This window comes from Hemiscyllium ocellatum, chromosome 33 (assembly GCF_020745735.1).
Source record: "Hemiscyllium ocellatum isolate sHemOce1 chromosome 33, sHemOce1.pat.X.cur, whole genome shotgun sequence".
Lineage (NCBI taxonomy): Eukaryota > Metazoa > Chordata > Chondrichthyes > Orectolobiformes > Hemiscylliidae > Hemiscyllium > Hemiscyllium ocellatum.
Window position 1 is genome coordinate 4,824,954 of NC_083433.1, and position 23,210 is coordinate 4,848,163.

General features: G+C 47.4%; 1 protein-coding gene across 1 annotated transcript in view; it reads left to right on the forward strand.

The window, feature by feature from the left end:
• Nucleotides 1–23,210, forward strand: part of zgc:92360 (uncharacterized protein LOC436988 homolog) — a 63,618-nt gene that overhangs the window by 30,721 nt on the left and 9,687 nt on the right. The window contains exons 5-6 of the mRNA XM_060849310.1: nt 6,528–6,640; nt 11,059–11,205. Of these exons, the coding sequence (XP_060705293.1) occupies nt 6,528–6,640; nt 11,059–11,205 (260 nt within the window). The remainder of the gene's footprint in view (nt 1–6,527; nt 6,641–11,058; nt 11,206–23,210) is intronic.

Sequence of the window (23,210 nt, forward strand, 5' to 3'; positions counted from 1 at the left end):
CCTCAGGCAACTGTCTGTGTGGAGTTTGTACATTCTCCCTGTGTCTGTGTGGGTTTCCTCTGGGTGCTCTGGTTTCCTCCCACAGTCCAAAGATGTGCAGATCAGGGTGAATTGGCCATGCTAAATTGCCCCATAGTGTCCAGGGATGTGCAGGTTAGGGTGAATTGGCCATGGGAAATGCAGGGTTACAGGGATAGAGAAGGAAGGGTGGGTCTGGATGGAATGCTTTCCAAAGGGTTAGTGTAGATCTGATGGGTCAAATGGTCTACTTCCACACTGTAGGGATTTTATGATTACAAGTCCAAAGATGTACGTCTTAAGTAGATTGGGTCAAGATTAGAGTGGTGCTAGAAAAGCACAGCCAGTCAGGCAGAATCCAAGCACCAGGAGAGTCGACGCTTCAGACCAGAGCCCTTCATCAGCTTCAGTAGATTGGCCATGTTAAGTGTGGGGTTATGGGTACTGGGTGGGGGATGTTCTTCAGAGGGTCAGCGCAGACTCAATGGGCTGAATGGCCTTTCTCCACACTCTAGAGTTTGTGTGATGTACTACAACAAGGGGGCAGCTCATCACCCGTTACTCAGAGCAGTTAGCGACGGGCCCAGTTAGCGACGGGCCCAGTTAGCGATGCCTGCAGCTCAGGAGTGAAAAGTGCAAAAGCATCGGCACTTGGATCTAGAACCTTCTTCTGTGTTTGGTACAACCGCACATTGATTACAGCAACTCAGGAACCGAGAGAGGCAGAGCCTGATGTGAGAAAGCAGCATGTTGTGAACAGTCAGTCCAGTCCAGTCCAGTCCAGTCTCCACCGCTAACTGACACAGCACTGTGTGTTTTGGTACTTTGAAGAAACCCTACCATTTTTAGTTGCAGTTTTTTTTAGCAGCCCCAGTCTTATCAGTTAGCCAACCAAGCCTGGTGATATTGACTGAAATTAGTGCAGTTTTTCATAAAGAGGAACCACTGTCCTCAGAATTACCACAGAAAATTGAGAGAGACGTATTATCTCTCGACTGCTGACTGCCTCTCCCAGGCAACAGGGTCGGTCAGACTTGTGTTTAGTTTTGATTCTATCACCAAGTCTCCAAGACAAATTTAGCTCACACTGTTTCTCTCTTTAGCAATAAGCCCCACTCACTCAAAACCACAGAGCAGTGACCCGGATGTAAAAGCTTATGGTTAGCCCTTTCCCCTGCTAAGTGAGCAAAGACTCATGGTGTGCACTTTAGTAACCAAAGGCATTGAAATCTCCCCTCCAGAACCTGGTTAGATTGCAGTCAGCTGCAAATGTGTTGCTGGTCAAAGCACAGCAGGCCAGGCAGCATTCAGGAATAGAGAATTCGACGTTTCGAGCATAAGCCCTTCATCATTGCAGTCAGATCAGGACCACTCCCTCAGGTTCAAAGCCGAGAGCACTTACATTTATGTAGCACCAGAGGTGTCTCAAAGTGCTTTACGACTAATGAAGTACGCTATGCAGTGTAGTCTCAACTTCAAATGAAGCAGCCAAACTTACTCACCACAAACGCCAATTTGATAATAGCCCACATTTTAGTTTCAGGTTTAATGTTGACCCAAGAAACCAGAGAGATGCCCTCTGCTTGGCAATAGTTGCCGCTCGATCAGAAATGTTTGGTTCCGTGCCGGGAGAGTGAGCAGGCACGTGCCTGAATCCCTGGAGTACGGGGGTTTCGAGCTGTGACCTTGGGATGAAGAGAGTGCCACACGACACTCCGGCTTACCGGGAAACCGACAGAGAAAGATCCCAGTCCCACGCCTTCCGGGAATTCCAACAGTGCCGACGGTCCACAGCGGGTACACAGCAAATCCTGAGACGGGCACTGAGAAAGACATTCTGAGCTGACATCACTGAATAGAGCCACCTTCAGTCAAGTAATGTGCCCACTTTGCCATCCCATCACCCATCACCCAACCGTCCAACTTCACCAATGCTCTTGTTTCTCAATTTGTCACAGATATACCTGTACGCCGACCGGTGTCTCTCGGGGAGATACCTGTACGCCGACCGGTGTCTCTCGGGGAGACACCTGTACGCCGACCGGTGTCTCTCGGGGAGATACCTGTACGCCGACCGGTGTCTCTCGGGGAGATACCTGTACGCCGACCGGTGTCTCTCGGGGAGATACCTGTACGCCGACCGGTGTCTCTCGGCGAGATACCTGTACAGTGACCTGTGTCTCTCGGCGAGATACCTGTACAGTGACCTGTGTCTCTCGGCGAGATACCTGTACACCGACCGGTGTCTCTCGGCGAGATACCTGTACACCGACCGGTGTCTCTCGGGGAGATACCTGTACACCGACCGGTGTCTCTCGGGGAGATACCTGTACACCGACCGGTGTCTCTCAGGGAGATACCTGTCCACTGACCGGTGTCTCTCGGGGAGATATCTCTTGTTTCATCTTTGTTCCTACATTTCCAGTCTCACAGTCTTTAACTGATAATAGTTTGCCTCGGACCCAGAGACAATGGGAGGGTTGGGTGATGTAGAAAAACGATCAGTAGAACTAGCAATAAAGTGGTCAATCTGTGTGCAGCAGGTTTTTGTACAGTGGCCAAAGGCACTGGGATGTGAAATGCCCAGGATTTGCAATCTCGCCAGACAAACGTCCTCTCGGGGAATCTTGTGTTCCTTTTTGTGAAAACTGCTCATGTTGAAATGAACTCGAATTGCCAGTGAGGTTCTGTTCATTCCTTAAACAGGTTAAAACGTGCTTCAGGCACGAGCCAACAGCTGCTCAGATAGCAGTCCGTGCAAGCTCAGGGTGTGGCAAATTCTTCCCAACCTCCAGGTTTTGAAATAAAAAGGAAGGTGTTTTGGAACTTCTCCTGAGTTTTATCTGCATGGTTAAACCACTGGAATTTCCATTCCTCCCAGTCATAGAGTCGTACAGAATGGAAACAGAGCCTTTACTCCAACTCGTCTGTGCTGACCAGAATCCACAACAGCTTGGTCGTCTCTTCAGTTAACGTTGGATTCTGTACAATTTACGTGGGCTTTCTCTGGGTGCTCTGGTTTCCTCCCACAGGTTAGGGTGGGTTAGCCATGGGAAATTGCCCCATAGTGTTCAAAGATGCGCAGGTTAGGATAGATTGGCCATGGGAAATTGTCCCATTGTGCCCAGGGATGTGCAGGCTGGGTGGGTTAGCCACAATAATGACCCCGTGTGAGGTTACGGGCATGGGACGAGTCTGGATGGGATGCTCTCTGGAGGGTTAGTGCAGACTCGATTGGCCGAATGGCCTCTTTCTGCATTATAAAGATTCTATAGTATTACGATATGCACTATTTGACACCTTCACTGAATCCCCACTGTCAACAAAGGTATTGAGGGAACCAAGGCAAATAAATTAAGCTAGTTTACAGTGATTGTCTTAAATGGAGGAACAGGCATGAGGGGCTGAATGGCTAACTCCTCTTCCCATTTGTTCTATTGTATACTATTAATAAAGGTGGTGTGACAACTCCTGGAATAAAAGTTTGTGTTGACCCTCTGACTCTAATGTGCAACCATCTATGAGAATCTAGGAGGCATGGTTAGTGAGTTTACGGATGACACCAAAATTAAGAATATAGTGGACCGTGAACAAAGTTACCTAAGAGTGCAACGAGATCTTGATCAATTGGGCCAATGGGCTGAGGAATGGCAGCTGGAGTTTAATTTAGATTTTTAAAAATGCAACATCTTATTTAAGACAAACTAGGGTAGAACTTACACAGTAAATGGTAGGGCCCCGGGGAGTTTTGTCACACAGTCCCGGGGTGCAGATATATAGTTCCTTGAAAGTGGTGTCACAGGTAGACAGGGTGGTGAAGAAGGTTTTTGGCATGCTTTCCTTCCTCAATCAGATCATTTAGTATCGGAGTTGTGACATTATGTTACAGCTGTACAAGACATTGGTAAGACCACACTTGCAGTATTGTGTAAAATTCTGGATGTCCTGTTATAGGAAGGATGTTGTTATACTGCTAAGGCTGCAAAAAAGATTTGCAAGGATGTTCCTGAAACTGCAAGGTTTGAGTTATAAGGAGAAACTGGGAAAGGGTGGGACTTTTTTCCCCCCTGAAGGGTAGGAGGCTGAGGAGTGAGTGACCTGATAGAGATTTATAAAATCACAAGGGCATAGAAAGCTGAATAGCCAAGATTTTACCTCCCCAGGGTAGGGAGTTCAAAACTAGAGTGCATAGGTTTAAGATGAGAGGGAAAAGACTTTAAAAGGGCTCTGAGGAGCAACTTTTTCAACACAATGGTACATAAATGAAATGAGCTGCTAAAGGAAGTGATAGAGGTGAATATAATTACAACATTTAAAAGACATTTGGACAAGTATGTTTGGGGGATATGGGCCAAATGCAGGCAAATAGGACTAGTTCAGTTTAGGAAACTTGGTCCGCAAGGACACGTTGGGCTGAAGAGGCTGTTTCCATGCTTTATGTCTCTGTCTCTATCCAAATCAAACTGACAGTGTCAACAAGGGCATTGAATAGAAACAGGATATAGGAGTAGGGGAAGGCCACTAGGCCTTTCAAGCCTGCTGTGCCAATTGATATGATCATGGCTGACCATCCAACTCGCTGCTCTGTTCCTTCCCATATCCTTTGATCCCTTTAGTCCTAATAACTATATCTACGTCTTTCTTGAAAATCTTCAACATTTTGGCCTCAAGTTCTTGGGGCAGAGAATTCCACAATCTCACCACTCTCTGGATGAAGAAATTCCTCCTCGTCTCTGGACTATTATCCTTACTCTGTGACCTAGTCATCAAAAACATCCTTCCTGCACCTTCTTGTAGAAAGTTCTTAGCTTATCACTTTAAACCGTGTCTAATCACAAGGGCTTCAATCCAGTTCAAAATACTCCAGGCAGACCAGGTTTGTAAAGATAGACTTATAAAGAACACAGCTTGCACTTATGTAGCACCTTTACACTACTGCGACTACTTTGGTACATTAATCAAACATTGTCACTAAGTCAAAGGAAGTGTTAAGAGGGCTGCCATAATCTGCACCAAAGTAGTTGCCTTTTAAAGAAAGGTTGAGGTGGGAAGTTTCGGGATGGAATCCCAGAGTTTAGATGGTTGGTGGCTGAAGGCACAACTGACTGAAATTCTAATGCTGTTGGTTCCATCATTTTCACTTGGCAGCCGATAGCTAGAAAGTATTTTTGGTATTAATTAATCTTGAGTAAATTATTGTTACACAAGTTCAGGGAAAGTTTTCAATTAAATAAGCCACTCCAATCTCCAGTAAATCAAATTAAAATGGCATGTTACATCATAGTGAAGGAACTTAAAATTGTTGTATGAGTGAAAGGAAGAAGCTGGAGGTAAAATGGCTGAATTCTATCCTATTTATGAGCATGTCAGAAATCACTTGACAGCTATGGGCAGCACGGTGGCTCAGTGGTTAGCACTGCTGCCTCACACACTAGGGTCCCAAGTTTGATTCCAGCCTTGAGCGACTATCTGTTTGGAGTCTGCACACTCTCCCCATGTCTGCGTGGGTTTCCTCCGGGTGCTCCAGTTTCCTCCCACAAAGATGTGCAGGTTAGAAGAACTGGCCAGGCTAAATTGCCCGTAGTGTTAGGTGCATTACTCAGAGGGAAATGGGTCTGGGAGCATCCTTTGGAGGCTAGGTGTGGATTTGTTGGGCTGAAGGGCCTATTTCCACACTGTAGGAAATCTAATCTAAACAGATAACTGGATAACGAGACTTCCAAGTTGTTAGGACTAGTTGGAGCAAAGACTCTGTTTCCATGTTGTGTGACTCTATCCTTGGCCAGAAACTCAACTGGACTCACCACAAACACGAGAGCAGGTCAGATACTAGGGATTCTGTGGTGAGTAACTCAGCTCCTCACACCCCAAAGTCTACCCACCATCTACAAGGCGCAAGTCAGGAGTGTGATGGAATACTCCCTGGTTGCTTGGGTGTAGCTCCAACAATACACAAGAAGGTCACCATCCAGGACAAAGCAGCCACTTAGTTGGCACCACATCTACAAACAGTCAATCCCTCCATCACTGATGCTCAGTAACAACAGTGCGGACTAGCTACAAGGAGCACTGCAGAAATTCACCTGCAGAAAGATCCTCAGACAGTACCTTCCAAACCCACGACCACTTCCACCTAGAAGGACCAGGGCAGCAGGGTACTTGGGAACACCACCCCCTGCAGGTTCCCCTCCAAGCCATTCAGCACCCTGACTTGGAAACTTATCGCCAAGCCTTCACTGTAACTGGATCATAGTCCTAGAATTGCCCCCCCCACTGGCATTGTGGGTCTACTTACAGCACATGGACTGCAGCGGTTCACGAGGGCAGCTCAGCCCCACCTTCTCAAGGAGCAACTAGGGATGGGCAATAAATGTTGGGCCCAGCCAGTGGCACCCACATCCCACAAATGAATTTTTAAAAAAACGTCCACGTATACACAGGTGCCTTAGTCTCACAATACAATTGTTGCATTAAATTAACCTGTTGTTTCCATGTGTTTTCTCCCTTAGGCTACAGAGAAGGGTTTCTATGGAAACGTGGCCGAGATAACGGGCAGTTCCTGAACAGGAAGTTTGTCCTGTCGGAGGCTGATGGGAATCTGAAATATTTCACCAAGCACGATGTAGGTCTAACGTTGTTCTGGACTTATTTTCACTCAGTTGTCCAACTCTGTAATGGTTCAGACAGACCTGTGAAGCCAATGGTCCTTAGCAACCGTCAGAACAGAAAGCAGCTCAACAGAACCTTCCAGCCGGGACAGTGGGAATAGGTGCTGGGTTAGGGGTGGGGTTGGGGGGCAGTCCGACTTGAAATTCTGGGGGGGCCACAATATTTGACAGATGGCGGCTCCAACAGAGCGAGTGTTAAATAAGGAGGCAACTTGTGATCTTGCATTTTCTGTTTTTCAAACTTTGGGTGTGGCCTAAATAACTCAACCTTGAAATTTGGTTCCAGCAACAATTTTTAAAAAAGGCGTCATGTGGTGTTTCTTGAAAAGCAAACACAAGGTCTCGTCATAATTTTCTCCACCACTGCCTCTCGCCCGTACTTACAGACCTTCCTCCCCAACTCATACAGTTCCTCCACATTTCCCGCTGCAGATTCCTTCCTACCTCCCCTCCTCCCCACCCCGTGATCCTACAGTTCCATCAGTGGGGTCTCCACAATGTTCCAGGTGTGTGTGGGTCACAGTGGGATACAGTTAGGGAACTGTGTGTCTCACAAAAATACACACACACTCTCTGTCTCTCTCTCTCTCCCTCCCTCTCTCACACATACACACAATCTCTCTGTCTCTCTCTGTCTCTCCCTCCCTCTCTCACGCATACACACACTCACACTCTGTCACACACACACACACACACACACACACACACTCACAGTGCTCAGTGCGGGATCTGTTTGAATAGAAAGCAGGAGGATTTTATATTCACCGCACAAAACTAGCTCAGTATTTAGCACTGCTGCCTCACAGCGCCAGGGACCCGGGTTCGATTCCAGTCTCTGTGTGGAGTTTGCACATTCTCCCTGTGTCTGCGTGGGTTTCCTCCGGGTGCTCTGGTTTCCTCCCACAGTCCAGAGGTTAGGGTGGATTGGCCATGCTAAGTTACCCATGGTGTCCAGGGATGTGCAAGCAGGGTGCATTAGCCATGGGAAATGCAGGGTTAGTGGGATAGGATGGGTCTGGGTGGAATGCTCTTTGGAGAGTCGGTGTGGACCATTGGGCTGAATGGCCTCTCTCCTCACTGTAAGGATTCTATGATTCTCTATGAAAACAACCATCACCCAGATCCCACAAAGTAGTTTCAACCCAAAAGACATGAAAGTGAAAGAAAGCATTTCTTTTCAGAATCTTAAAATAGAACAAAGAAAAAGTACAGCACAGACCAGGCCCCTTGGCCCACGATGTTGTGCTGAGATTTAATCCAAATGTAAAATACAATAACTTAACCTACGCACCTCTCAACTCACTGCTATCCATGTGCACGTCCAGTAATCGCTTAAATGTCCCCAATGACTCTGCTTCCACCACCACAGCTGGCAACGCATTCCATACATTCACAACTCTCTGCGTAAAGAACCTACCTCTGATGTCTCCTTTATACCTTCCTCCTACTATCTTCTAACTATGACCCCTTGTACCAGTCAGTCCTGCCCTGGGGAAAAGTCTCTGGCTGTTGACTCTATCTATTCCTCTCATTACCTTGTCCACCTCGATCAGGTCTCCTCTCTTCCTCCTTCTCTCCAGAGAGAAAAGTCCGAGCTTATTCAACCTTTCTTCATAAGATAAGCCCTCCAGTCCAGGCAGCATCCTGGTAAACCTTCTTTGCACCCTCTTCGAAGCCTCTCTATCTTTCCTATAGTAGGGCGACCAGAACTGGACACAATATTCCAAATATCCCAGAATCCTCTGGTTATGGTTCAGGTCCTGACCAAATAATCCAGGCTGATCCTCGCAGTGTCGTCCTGAGGGAGTGCAGCACTCTCAGATGGCGCACGCCTTTACATGTTAAACCAAGGCCCTGCAGGTGAATGTAAAATGTCCTCTGGCCAGTGGCTTAAAGGAGCTCCATCTCTGAAAGTCTGTGTTTACCCTTAAATCGACTAAAAACCAGCCCCTTGCCACACTCCCATTGCTGTGTGAGGGAGGTCCCTGTGTGTAAATTGATTGCCCTGTTTCCTATGGTGACTCCGAAGGGAGATGATGGCTGTTCATCCAGGTGCCGGGATTATTTCTTTGTGGACATGATCAGTGCAGCAGCTGATGCAATCTGAATTCAGAACTAAATCTGGATACAAATTGTTGTGAAAATCCATCAGTGCCCCTTTACAGAGAAAAGCCTGACCTGGTCTACCTAGTATGTGTGACTCCAGACCCAAAGCAATGTGGTTGATTCTTCTCTGCCTCTGAAATGGCCATTAAGTTCAGAGACAAGCAATAGATTTTGGCCTTGCCATCACTGCCCTCATCCCCTTGAGGAATAAAACAGACAGATTCATAGAATCATGCAATACAGAGACCCTTAGGTCCATGCCAAAAATACACTCCTACCCACACTAGATCCGTAGCCATAGAAACAGAATCCCAACAGTGTGGAAACAGGCCCTTCGGCCCAACAAGTCCACACCAACTCTCCAAAGAGTATCCCATCCAAACCCATTTCCCTACCCTGTTACTTACATTGACCCCTGACTAATGCCCCTAATCTACATATCCCTGAACACAATGGGCAAGTTAGCATGGCCAATTCACCCTAATTTGCACATCTTTGGATTGTGGGAGGAAACCGAAGCACCCGGAGGAAATTGATGCAGACACAAGGAGAATGTATGACCTCCACACAGACAGTCACCTGAGAGTGGAATTGAACACAGGTCTCTAGAGCTGTGAGACAGCAGTGCTAACCACTGTGCCGCTGTGCTGCCCTGAGTCATAGAAATGTACAGTACAGAAACAGACCCATTACTCCAACTCATCCATGCCCCCCAGATATCCTAAATTAATCTAGCCTCATTTGCCAGCATTTGGCCCATATCCCTCCAAACCCTTCCTATTCATGTACCCCTCTAGATGCTTTTTAAATGCTGTAATTTTACCAGCCCTCACCACTTCCTCTGGCAGCTCATTCTATACACTCACCACCCTCTGTGTGAAAATATTGAGACTTGAAAATTAAATTCAGTTGCACGTCCAAGTACTTTCTAAAGGTTGTGAGGTTTCAACCCCTCTCCCAGGCAGTTCAATCCAGACACACCCCCAACACCCTCTGGGTGAAAAAGACTTTCATCAAATTCACTCTAAATCTTTTGCCTTTGACTTTAAAAGTGTGCCATCTTCCCAACATTCAGACTAAGATGGGAGAGACGAAAGGGGTGGGGGGGAGGGAAGAAACAACATTACAAACATGGAATGGTCTGTGATTCCTGAGGTCACGAAGGACGGTGTAGCAACAGACATTCTTCCTTTCCTCCTGAGCTTGCTTTTACTTCCTTCATTATTTAGGAGAAAATCTCAAGTTGTAGTTCCTGAAACTGATGTGTGAAGGAGAACAGATATGGGAAATGACATCACCTGGCCCAATTATAGCAACTATTACCAGCACTCTCTTCATCTTGTTCTGGATTTGGTCATCCCTTATTTACTCTCTCCATGACACCACAACAACATTTCACAAACCAGCCTCAAGACAAAAAAAAACACTGACTCGGAGAATTGCTTGGTGTTACGGAGCTGAAACCCTGCACAAAGCTCCATCTCTTGCAATCGGCATAATTGGGACGGAGGAAGGCCACATAAAAGGGAACACTGATTTGCACAACAGTTAACGGACTCAACTGCACCTTCCTCCTCTCCTCATGCTGTGTAAATTAGAACTCGGGTTCAAATCCCACCACGGCAGATGGTGGAATTTGAATTCAATATAAATTTGGATTTAAGAGTTTAATAGAGTCATAGAGATGTACAGCATGGAAACAGACCCTTCGGTCCAACTCGTCCATGCCAACCAGATATCCCAACCCAATCTAGTCCCATAATCCATTGTCGATTGTTAGAAAAACCCATCTAGTTCATTAATGTGCTTCAGGGAAGGAAATTGCCATCCTTACCTGGTCTGGCCTCCACGTGACTCCAGACCCACAGTAATGAGGTTGACTCTTAAACCGCCCTCTGGCCAATTAGGGATGGGGAATAAAGCCTGGCCAGTGATGCCCTCATCTTGTGACTGAATAAAAACAAAATTGGTGTTCCCTTTCAAAGATTGGATCAGATGAGTGTAAAATGAAAAGCCCCTGTCACTGTCTAGAAAATATTTAAGTTGGACATCACTAGGATAGATTGGTCCCAGAGGTAGGTTTTGAGGGGTTGGAAGTGGTCATGGAAATTGGGAAAATTATGCATGCATAATGAACCATTGACGGTGAACGCATCAGTTGTGTTTGTGGCTAATATTTAATTTGCCAACAAAGTGGAGAATGATGTTCTCCTCTCTCTTTATCTCTCTCATTTTTCCCCCCTCCCTCTCTCCCTCTCTTTCTCAGGCTAAAGAGCCCAAGGCCGTGATTAAAGTGGACAATATCAATGCAACCTTCCAACCAACCAAGATTGGGAATCCCAATGGCCTTCAGATCACCTACCTGAAAGACAACAGCACTCGGAATATTTTCGTCTACCATGAAGAGGAAAAGGTGAGGCAGACAGATGTGAAGATAATAACTCAATGCCAATAGTTCCTGGTGTGGCTGAGAGTTTGAGTTTGCGTATCCGTAACTTATGTCCCCGTTGTAAACCAGGTGAACTGGCCTGAGATGTCGATGTGGATGAGGTTAGCAAAGCAATCAGCAACAACGCCTATTTATAAAGCAGCTTTAAAATTGTTTACCATCCCAAGGTGCTACCCTGTGGAATGAAAGTGGGCTTCAAGCCAATGAGGGAGGGATGACCAAAATCTCGGTCAAAGACCTGAATTTTAAACAGGGCCGTAAAGAGGGAAGCAGTGAGGTTTGGGAGGGTAATTTCAAAGGCTTCGGGACTAGACAGCTTAAGGCGTGATCATCATTGGTCAAGCTAAGAGAACAGTGATGTCAGAATAGGCCAGAGTCGTAGAAACATTGACAGTAGGAGCAGGAGAAGGCTATTCAGCCCTTTGAGCCTGTACCTCCATTCAATCTGATCATGGCTGACCATTGAGCTCAATACCCCAATCCCACCCTCCCCTCAGATCCCTTGATCCCTTTAGCCAATAGAGCTACATATGCCTCCTTCTTGAAAACACATTGGTTTGACCTCGACTGCTTCCAGTGGCAGTGAATTCCATGGACCCACAACTCTCTAGATGAAGATATTTCACCTCATCTCAGCCATAGACTCACAGTGTCCAACAGCATGGAGGGAGACCCTTTGGTCCAACTTGTCCATGCTGACCAAGTTTCCATAGCTGAACTCGTGTCCCATTTGCCTGCATTAGGCCCATATCCCTCTAACCCTTTCCCATTCACATACCTGTCCAAATGTCTTTTAAACATTGTAACCATACCTCCATCCACCACTTCCTCTGGTGGTTCATTCCACACGTGAACCACCCTCTGTGTGAAAAAGTTGCTCCCTGGGTCCCTTTTAAATCTTTTCCCTCTCACCCTAAAAATATGCCCTCTAGTTTTGAGCTCCCCCACCTTAGAGTAATGACCTTATTCACCTTATCTATGGCCCACGTTATTTTATAAACCTCTGTAAGGTCACGCCTAAACCTCCTATGCTCCAGTGAAAAAGATCACAGCCTGTCCAACCTCTCTTTATAACTCAAACCCCCCACTCTTAAGAGATTCCCTCTTTATCCTAAAATGATGACCCCTCGTACCGAACATGGTGCAGTCAGGGAATGGAGGTCAGTAGGGGGGGGGGTATTGTAGGGGGGGAGGAAATGACGGAGACAGACGAGGGAAAGGCGATGCAGAGAGAGAAAAACACAAGGAGGAAAACTGTTCGTTGGAGACATTGTAAGCAAAGGTATATCAGCAAGAACTGGAATGATGAGTGAGACAGGACTAAAGGAAGACAATGTCAGCTCAGCTGAACTTCAGCAAAAAAATGTCTCTAGTTTTCCTCAGTAATTGAAAAGGAAGTGGTGAGGCTTAATATATTAATTGGAATTTTGTGCTAATTGGACTCGATTTGCATCAACAAATTAGGTCCATTTAGAAAACAAAGTTAAAGGCAATCCTCCAGGAGCACTTGTGATGAATATTAAGTACAGAAATGAATTCATCCCACATAGTCCTCATTTAATGAATCTCTCATGCCTCTTAGAATCCCTGCAATTAAATTTAATCACATTTCTCTTCTTCTCCCTCTCCCCATGTACATCTCTGGTTATAGATACACATGCAAATGAATGTTAGCATGAATTAGAATATAGAATCCCGACAGTGTGGAAGCAGGCCATTCAGCCCACTGAGTCCACACCGACCCTCCGAAGAGCATCCCACCCAGACCCACCCCCAACCCAATCCCAATGACCCTGCATTTCCCATGGCTAACCCACCCAGCCTGCACATCCCTGGTCATTATGGGGAATTTAGCATGGCCAATACACTTAACCTGTACATCTTTGGACTGTGGGAGGAAACCGGAGCAAACCCACACACAGACACGGGAGAATGTGCAAACTCCACGCAATCGCCCAAGGCTGGAATCGAACCTAAGTCCCTGGTGCTGTGAGGCCACAGTGCTAACCACTGAGCCCATTAATTGGACTCAGTTTTTTGGTTCTGTTCTGTATTTTCTTCATACGTTCATGTATCTAATATGTTCCTCACAAACTTCAAATATACATAGAAACACACAAAATAGGTGCCGAAGTAGACCATTTGGCCCATTGAACCGTGCTCTCCTATTCAGTGCCATCGTGGCTGATCTGTTTCTGTTCTGAATTCCACATTCCTATCTCATTCTCAAGAACCCTTAATTCCCTTCCTCACACAAATCTATCCACGTCTGCCTCAAGAATATTGAGTCACCTTGCCTCTACCTCCTTCTGAGGCAGAGTTCCAAAGTCTCAGTCCTCTGAGAAAACATATTCTCTTTATCTCTGTCCTTAAAGGGCAATCTCTGACATTAAGTCAGTGCCCCCCTAGTTCTGGACTGACTCAGGAGAGGACACATCCTTTCACCCTTACCTTTGTCAACACCATCCACCATCTGTTACTCCTCCCTCCAGTGGGAATCAGCCCTGCCTTCCCAATCTGTCATCCAATCACGGAATCCCTACAGAGTGTAAGCAGGCAATTCATCCCATCCAGTCCACACCAATCTTCCGCATCCCATCCTTCTGTAAATCTGGACCACCCCCCTACGAGGAGCCTCTCGGTTCCGCGATCGGTCAAATAAACACTAGCAGCTTGGTCTCTTTCAGCAAGTTTTAACAATGTATTACGACGCTGGGCATAGATTTCCAGCAACACGGGGTTAAGCACCTGTGTGTACTCAGGGAAAGCTGTGCACAATCTTCAAACACAGACAACTTTTATAGGTCTCTTAACAAACAGAACAGCTTTAATTGCAAAATTAATCCAATAAAATGAAATGATTTGACAAATAGACATAAAATTGAGCCATTGATTATTCCGGGGAACTGACTTGTTTTGCACTTCTTTATCTCCTGGACACCTAGTTTCCAAGGTCAATTTAGGATACTTTAATAATGTCATATCTTATTTAGTTAATTCATACTATGAATAGGGCATTGTTTGTTAATCTCTTTCAATAAATTTAGGAATGCAGTTTTCAGCAGGGTTAGATGCTATTCCTCCTGGAAGCCATCTTGCTACATTATTTTATGTTACTTGCATTAAGAAGCCATTTTTTAGTGAGTAAAATCATTCATTAAATGGTTGCTCCTGACACCAGCCTAAATCCAAATTTTAGATCCTCACCTCTACCCTAGCCATGTAATCCTGCACGTCCCCTGGGCAATTTAACATGGCCAATCCACCAAATCAACTTGAATCTTTCTCATCCAATTTCATGCCATCACACTTGGGTTGAACCTTTCACTACAATCAATGGTAAATGAACTTACTCTTATAACACAACCCAAACCATTTATTTGATTTTGTAAATCTTCTCTGAACTGCCTCCAATGCATTTAGATCCTTCATTAAATAAGGATGGCTAAAACCGCGCACACTATTCAAAATGTGGTCCCCCCAATGCTCTATATAACTGAAGCATAACCTCCTCGATGTTACATTCAGTGCTTCCCATAATAAAGGAAAACATCCCATTAATCTTCTTTATCACCAGCTGGACTTACAGACTAACATTTTGTGAATCATACGCTGGAACTCCCAGATCCCTCTGCATTTTAGAATTCTGCAGCTGATTTCCAAGAGGGGCATGGATAAAGTAAATAGCAAAGATCTTTTCTTTAGGGTGGGGCAGTTCAAAACTAGAAGGCATAAGTTTATCAGATTAGATTCCCTACAATGTGGAAACAGGCCCTTCGGCCCAATAAGTCCATACCGACCCTCCGAAGAGCAACCCACCCAAACCCCTTTTCCCTCTGACTAATGCACCTAACACTGTGGGAGATTTAGCATGGCCAATTCACCCTAACCTGCACATCTTTGGACTGTGGGAGGAAACTGGAGCAAACCCACACAGACACGGGGAGGATGTGCAAACTCCACACAGACAGTCGCCCGAGGCTGGAATCGAGCCTGAGACCCTGGTGCTGTGGTGAGAGGGGAAAGATTTGAAAGGGACGTGAGATGTATCTTTTTCACACAGAGGGTGAATATATATTGGAAAGAACTGCCAGAGGAAGTGGTAGATGCAGATACAATTACATTTAAAAGCCATCTGGACAGGAAAGGAAAGGTTTAGAGGGATATGGACCAAATGCAGGAAAATAGGACGAGTTCAGTTGGGAAACCTGGTCAGTATAGACGAGTTGGGCCGAATGGCCTGTTTCTGTGCTGGATGAGTCTATGATATATTTGTCTTCTCAGAAATAGTGGAATCTGTTTGATATTTAGATGAATCGATTCTCCCTCAGAGTCCCCATGTACTCGATTAATCACTTGTTACCGGAATGCTGATTGTACTAATCCAATTTGAATCTAATCCCTTTAAGTGCAGGGTTTATCCTCTGGATGTGCTGCTAACCCGAAGCAGCTTATCACATTATCCTTTTCTTTGGAAGTCTGAAAAGACAGAATCCTGCCCCGTCTCAGCCTTTTTTTTACCTGTGAGAACATGCCCAATTTATATAATCACTCCTCAAAAAACCCAACTCTGTGCCTCGCACGCACTTTTGAAATTTGTCTGTCTGAAGGGGAGGTACAATTCCAGCAGCAGTTTCCAGAGCTCGGAACAGGATTCTGCTTGTATGATAGAGACATGAGTAATTACAGCTGCCTCATTCAATGTACAGTGCTGCTGTGGAAATTAAAGGGACAGGAAACTACATGTTCTCTCAGGAAACTGAAATAGACAGGCAGGAGGCTGGGGGAACACAGCAAGGCAGGCAGCATCAGGAGGGAGAGGGACACAGCAAGGCAGGCAGCATCAGGAGGCTGGGGGAACACAGCAAGCCAGGCAGCATCAGGAGGCTGGGAGAACACAGCAAGCCAGGCAGCATCAGGAGACTGGGAGAATACAGCAAGGCAGGCAGCATCAGGAGGCTGGGAGAACGCAGTAAGCCAGGCAGCATTAGGAGGCTGGGAGAATACAGCAAGGCATGCAGCGTCAGGAGGCTGGGGGAACACAGCAAGGCAGGCAGCATCAGGAGGTGAAGAAGTTGGCGTTTCGGGTGTAACCCTTCTTCCAGGACTGGGGGTGGGTGTGCACTTAAAGGGATTAGATTCAAATTGGATTAGTACAATCAGTATTCCGGTAACAAGTGATTAATCGAGTACATGGGGACTCTGAGGGAGAATCGATTCATCTAAATATCAAACAGATTCCACTATTTCTGAGAAGACAAATATATCATAGACTCATCCAGCCCTTCGGCCCAACTCGCCCATACTGGCCAGGTTTCCCAAACTGAACTTGTCCTATTTTCCTGCATTTGGCCCATATCCCTCTAAACCTTTCCTTTCCTGTCCAGATGGCTTTTAAATGTAATTGTATCTGCATCTACCACTTCCTCTGGCAGCTCTTTCCAATATATATATGTATCACCCTCTGTGTGAAAAAGATGCATCTCCACGTCCCTTTCAAATCTTTCCCCTCTCACCACAGCACCAGGGTCTCAGGCTCGATTCCAGCCTCGGGCGACTGTCTGTGTGGAGTTTGCACATCCTCCCTGTGTCTGTGTGGGTGTGCTCCAGTTTCCTCCCACAGTCCAAAGATGTGCAGGTTAGGGTGAATTGGCCATGCTAAATCTCCCACAGTGTTAGGTGCATTAGTCAGAGGGAAAAGGGGTTTGGGTGGGTTGCTCTTCGGAGGGTCGGTATGGACTTATTGGGCCGAAGGGCCTGTTTCCACATTGTAGGGAATCTAATCTGATAAACCTATGCCTTCTAGTTTTGAACTGCCCCACCCTAAAGAAAAGATCTTTGCTATTTACTTTATCCATGCCCCTCTTGGAAATCAGCTGCAGAATTCTAAAATGCAGAGGGATCTGGGAGTTCCAACGTATGATTCACAAAATGTTAGTCTGTAAGTCCAGCTGGTGATAAAGAAGATTAATGGGATGTTTTCCTTTATTATGGGAAGCACTGAATGTGATATCGAGGACGTTATGCTTCAGTTATATAGAGCATTGGGGAGACCACATTTTGAATAGTGTGTGTGGTTTTAGCCACCCTTCTTCAGGACTGGGGGTGGGTGTGAGGGGAGCTGCAGATAAAGGGGGTGGTGGACAGGATGGTGAGATGGGGATAGGTGAAGACAGACAGAGGGTACGACCTGCTTGGTCAATGGGAGGAATGATTCTGGTTGGTGGCTGGGAGGAGTGGAAGGGAGGGAGAGGAGCTGGGAAGGGAGTCGGGGGATGGGGAAGGAGGGTATTTGCAAATGGAGAACTCAATGTTGAATCTTCCGGGCTGTAGGTTGCCCAGGTGGAAGGTGAGGTGTTGTTCCTCCAGTCTGTGGTGTGGTATGACAATGGAGGAGGCCAAGGATGGTCGTGTTGGAAAGGGAGTGGGAAGGGGAATTGAAATGGGTGGTGATTGGGTGGTCCGTATGGCCCCTGTGGGCCTGACTGAGATGCTTAGTTTATGTTCGGTCTCCCCAGTGTAGGGAAGACCACATTGGGAGCACCTGATGCAGTAAACTAGGTTAGAGGAGAGGCACCTGGAAGAAGTGTTTGGGGCCCCTGATGGAGGTGAGGGAGGTGGTGTGCGGCAGGTTTTGCATCTTTTCCGGTTACAGGGGCAGGTACCTGGGGGTCGGGCTGGGGTTGTGGGGAGGTGGTCAGTTGGGAGATTGGCGCAAACCCAGGACTGTCAAAGGCAACCTCTTAGGAAACTGCACAACCTTTGGGCAGTGTGAGAGAAAAGAGCTGATGGATCCAGCAGGAAGGGAAGAAAGAACGAGAGGAGGAAAGGAAGGAAAGAAAGAAAGGAGGGAGGGAGGGACTGGGAGGTGAAGAAGGACAGGCAATCAGTTAAACCTCGTAGTGAGCTCTGGACTCTCCGTTCCAGTTCAGGCCACTTGGCCCCTGAGCTTCCAGCTGAGTCTTGGCCTGGAGTCACACCAAATCCCGTTCAAACCCTGTGGGGAGCTGACCTCTGCCAGATTCCAATCCACCAACACCTCGATATCTAAATGGCTCCTCCTCATCTTCAGATCCTCAGCCCTGCCAACGCTCGCTCACCCGGCACCCTCTCTCCGGAAGCCCCCTCAATCAACACTGCTCAGGAATCAGTCCGTCCACACACACACACACACACACACACACACACACACAGACACACACACACACACACACACACAGACACAGACATACACACACACAGACACACACAGGCACAGGCACAGACACAGAGACACGCGCACACACACAGACACGCACATACACAGACACACAGATACCCACAGACACAGGCGCGCACACACACACACACACACACACACACACACATACACAGACACACATATATACACACACAGACACACACACAGACATACACAGACACACGCACACACATCCACACGCACGTACATACACACACAGGCACGCAGACAGACACACATATAAATACACACACAGACACACACACAGACACACACACACATGCACACAGACACACATTCACACACATACACACACAGGCACACAGACACACACACACAGACACATATATAAATACACACACACACAGACACACAGGCACACGCACACACACAGGCACACACACAGACACACACACACACAGACACACATACATACACACAGACATACACAGATACACGCACACATCCACACACACACGTACATGCACACACACGTACGTACACACACACATGCACACACAGACACACACACACACACAGGCATATACAGACACACATACACACACACATACACACAGACACGCACGCACAGACCCACACACACACACACAGACAGATAGACACACACATACAAGCGTGCACACGCACACACTCAGCTGCCTCCCTAGACCTGCTCCACTCACCAGGCTTTTGGTCACCCTGTCCCCGTATTTCCTTAAGGTTGTCGATGTCTGTTTGGAGGAGGGTCACAGACACAGAAAGACCCTTCAGCCCATCGAGTCTGCACCAGTCAAAAACAACCCCCTAACTATTTGAATCCCATTTTCCAGCACTTGGCCCACAGCCTTGAATACCTTGACGTCCCAGATGTGTACATCGAAATACTTCCTAAATCTGATGAGGATTTCTGTCTCTGTCACCCTGACAGGCAGCCAGTTCCAGATTGTCATCACCCTCTCAGTGTGGTTCCTCACCTCCCCTCGAAACGTCCTGGCCCTTACCTTCAGCCTATGTTCATTGATCTATCCACCAAGAGGAAACATTCCTTCCTGTCTCCTCTGTGAAGCTTCTCCTGGTGTTTTTTTCCTGTAGAAATGATGATGTTGATCACCCCCAGCTTTATGCTAGCCTAGGGTTTTGGCATGACTTATTCAGTGACGATGTCTGACTTCCTTAACCTCAGACAGGGGAGGGCTATACCGGATCGCTGGCTCAGAGAGCAGCTTGTTTCTCTTATATTCCTGGACAGAATGTAGCCATCGCTGACAACGGCCATCATTATGACCCATTCCTAATTGCCCCTTAGATGGGTGGTTCACGAGGGACATGTCAGAGGGCAGTTAGAAGTGGACCCCGTTGCTGTGGGTCTGAAGTCCCAAGCGTGTGTGTCTGTGTGTGTGTGTGGGCATGCGTGTGTGTGTCTATGTGTGCGTATGTGTGTGTCTGAGTGTATGTATGTGTGTGTATGTACGTGTGTGTGTGTGTGTGTGTGTGTGTGTGTATGTGTGTCTGTGTATGTCTGTGTGTGCGTACGTGTGTGTGTGTGCGTGTGTGTCTGTGTCTGTGTGTGTGTCTGTGAGTCTGTTTGTGTGAGCTTATGTGTGTGTGTCTGTGTGTGTGTCTGTGAGTCTGTGTGTCTGTGTGTGTGTGAGCGTATGTGTGCGTGTGTGTGTCTGTGTGTGTGTATGTGTGTGTGGGTAAGGACGGCAGATTTCCTTCCCTGAAGGGCATTAGTGAACCTTGGCTTTTTCTGACCACGGTTACCGTGAGGCTAGTTTTTATGGAATTGAAATTTCACCATTGGCCAAAATCGAAACATCACAGTTACTGGAAATCTGAAACAAAAACGCAAAGTGTGCCATAAACTCAGCAGGTCTGGCAGCCCCAGTGCAGAGAGAGAAGCAGTAGCCAGCATTTTGAGTCCAATCGGACTCTGCCAATTTGGGTTTTGAACCTGACATCTCCACAACCTTTCACTCTGGGCTCTGAGTCACCAATCTAATGAAGCTGCCAGTACACCACCACCTCTCTGTGTGTCAAAATGTGAGGCCAGATTAAAGAAGGAATGGACTGTGATGGTTTCCCTTGTTGAATAGCTGAAAATGTGTTGCTGGAAAAGCGCAGCAGGTCAGGCAGCATCCAAGGAGCAGGAGGTTCGACATTTCGGGCATAAGCCCTTCTTCAGGAATGAGGAAGGGCTTATGCCCGAAACGTCGATTCTCCTGTTCCTTGGATGCTGCCTGACCTGCTGCGCTTTTCCAGCAACACATTTTCAGCTCTGATCCCCAGCATCTGCAGACCTCACTTTCTCCTCCCTCGTTGAATAGCCTGACCCCCTGCTGTGTGGACCGCAAAAAATAGGAATGGGTGGAGGCCATTCGGCCCCTCGAGTCTCCTGCACCATTCAGTACAATCATGGCTCACCCAACACTCCTCACGTCTACTTTCCTGTCCTTTCCCTGTAACCCGTGATTCCCCAACTGATTGAGAATCGATTTCAGCCTTAAACATACACGAGGCCTCTGCCCCCACAGCTCTCTCGGTGACAAAGACTCTGAACCCTCTGACAGAAGAGATTCCTCCTCAGCTCAGCCTTAAATTGGTGCCCCTTTATTCTGAGGCTGTGCCCTCTGCTCCGCGCCTCTCCCCTGATGGGAAACACCCTCTCAGCATCCACCCCGTCAAACCCCTTCAGACTCCGAGATGTTTCAATGGGATCACCTCCCATTCTTCGAAATTCCAGGGAGTAGAGACAATCCCTCCATCCTGGGGACCATCCTACTGAACCTCCTCCAAGCTGTCTCCAATGAAATGATATCTCCCTAAATAAGGAACCAAAACTGCTCCCCAGTATCTTTTGTAGATATCCCTGGAGCAGCTAAGAGTTGAAACCAGGCCTCCTGGTGCAGAGGTAGGGACACTACTATTGCACCACAATCACCACCCCACCACCCCCCACATCCCCACCCAGCCAGCACCTTATACAGCTGTTGATGAGCAGCTAGCACAATGGAGCACAAAGGTATTAGACTCATAGAATTCTTACTCTGTGGGAGCAGGCCATTCAGCCCATTGAGTCGAAAGTGTGGTGCTGGAAAAATGTCATCAGGAATGGTGGCCAGAAACATCAATTCTCCTGCTCCTCGGATGCTGCCTGACCTGCTGTGCTTTTCCAGCACCACACTCTCGACTCTAATCTCCAGGATCTGCAGTCCTCACGTTCCCCAATCAGCCTATTGAGGCCATAATGACCCTCTGAAGAGCATCCTACCCTGACCTAATACCCTACCCTATCCCTGTAAACCTGCATTTCCCATGGCTAACCCACCAAGCCTGCACAGTATTGGACTGTATGAGGAAACGGTGAGCATGTGCAGTCTCCACACGGAGCAGTCGCTTCAGAGTGGAATCGAACCTGGGTCCCTGGCGCTGCAGGGTCACGGTGCTAACCACTGAGCCACTTTGAACAATTCTGCATGCACCAAACACTTACTGAAGAAGTGAGGAGCGTGGGATTTGAACCCACATATGTCGAACACAATGGATCAGTCGAAACATGTGACTGCAGTCCAGCGTCTGCAGTCCTCACTTTCTCACAATGCATTAGTCGCCCATTATCTTAACCTCTCAGCCATCTCATCACACTTCAGCCTCAGTTAATGAGGGGAGAAGAGAGAGAGGGGTCTCACACACATGCAGTATTTTTAATTACACTGAATTAATATAATCTTCCTGGATTTCAGTGACCACCTAAACTGCTTAATGAGTGTGTTATATGAAGCTTCCCAAGTTGTCTTTAATAAGCTCATTATAATCCCCAAACCTCCTCCATCAAACTCCCAGCTGCATGACAAAGCCTACCCCGAGGGAAATGATGCAGACAGTCCCTGACAATATTCTATTTAAGTCGCTGTTAGAGGTCAGGTGTTCCACAGGTTCTTGACAGAAATTGTCGAACAGCTTCTGAAGTGTTCAAACTGTATCTTTCAAGCCACTGAATAAGAACAAATTACTCCAAATTGTTGTACAGCCTGCCCCAACTTCTAAGGTACAAACCCGTTCAGCAGCTGACCCAGCTCTGCGGGCAATGCTGTGCTGGCTGAGATGGGACAGCGTGGGTCTGAGGCCAGGAATGGAGCAGCACAGGGTAAAAACAAGCACATCCAGGCAAACTCTCCCCTGCAGCGCTGAGGGAGTGCCGCACTGTCAGAGGGTCAGTGCTGAGAGAGTGCCGCACTGTCGGAGGGTCAGTGCTGAGAGAGTGCCGCACTGTCGGAGGGTCAGTGCTGAGAGAGTGCCGCACTGTCGGAGGGTCAGTGCTGAGAGAGTGCCGCACTGTCGGAGGGTCAGTGCTGAGAGAGTGCCGCACTGTCGGAGGGTCAGTGCTGAGAGAGTGCCGCACTGTCGGAGGGTCAGTGCTGAGAGAGTGCCGCACTGTCGGAGGGTCAGTGCTGAGAGAGTGCCGCACTGTCGGAGGGTCAGTGCTGAGGGAGTGCCGCACTGTCAGAAGGTCAGTGCTGAGGGAGTGCCGCACTGTCAGAGGGTCAGTGCTGAGGGAGTGCCGCACTGTCGGAGGGTCAGTGCTGAGGGAGTGCCGCACTGTCGGAGGGTCAGTGCTGAGAGAGTGCCGCACTGTCGGAGGGTCAGTGCTGAGAGAGTGCCGCACTGTCGGAGGGTCAGTGCTGAGGGAGTGCATCACTATCAGATTAGATTACTTAGTGTGGAAACA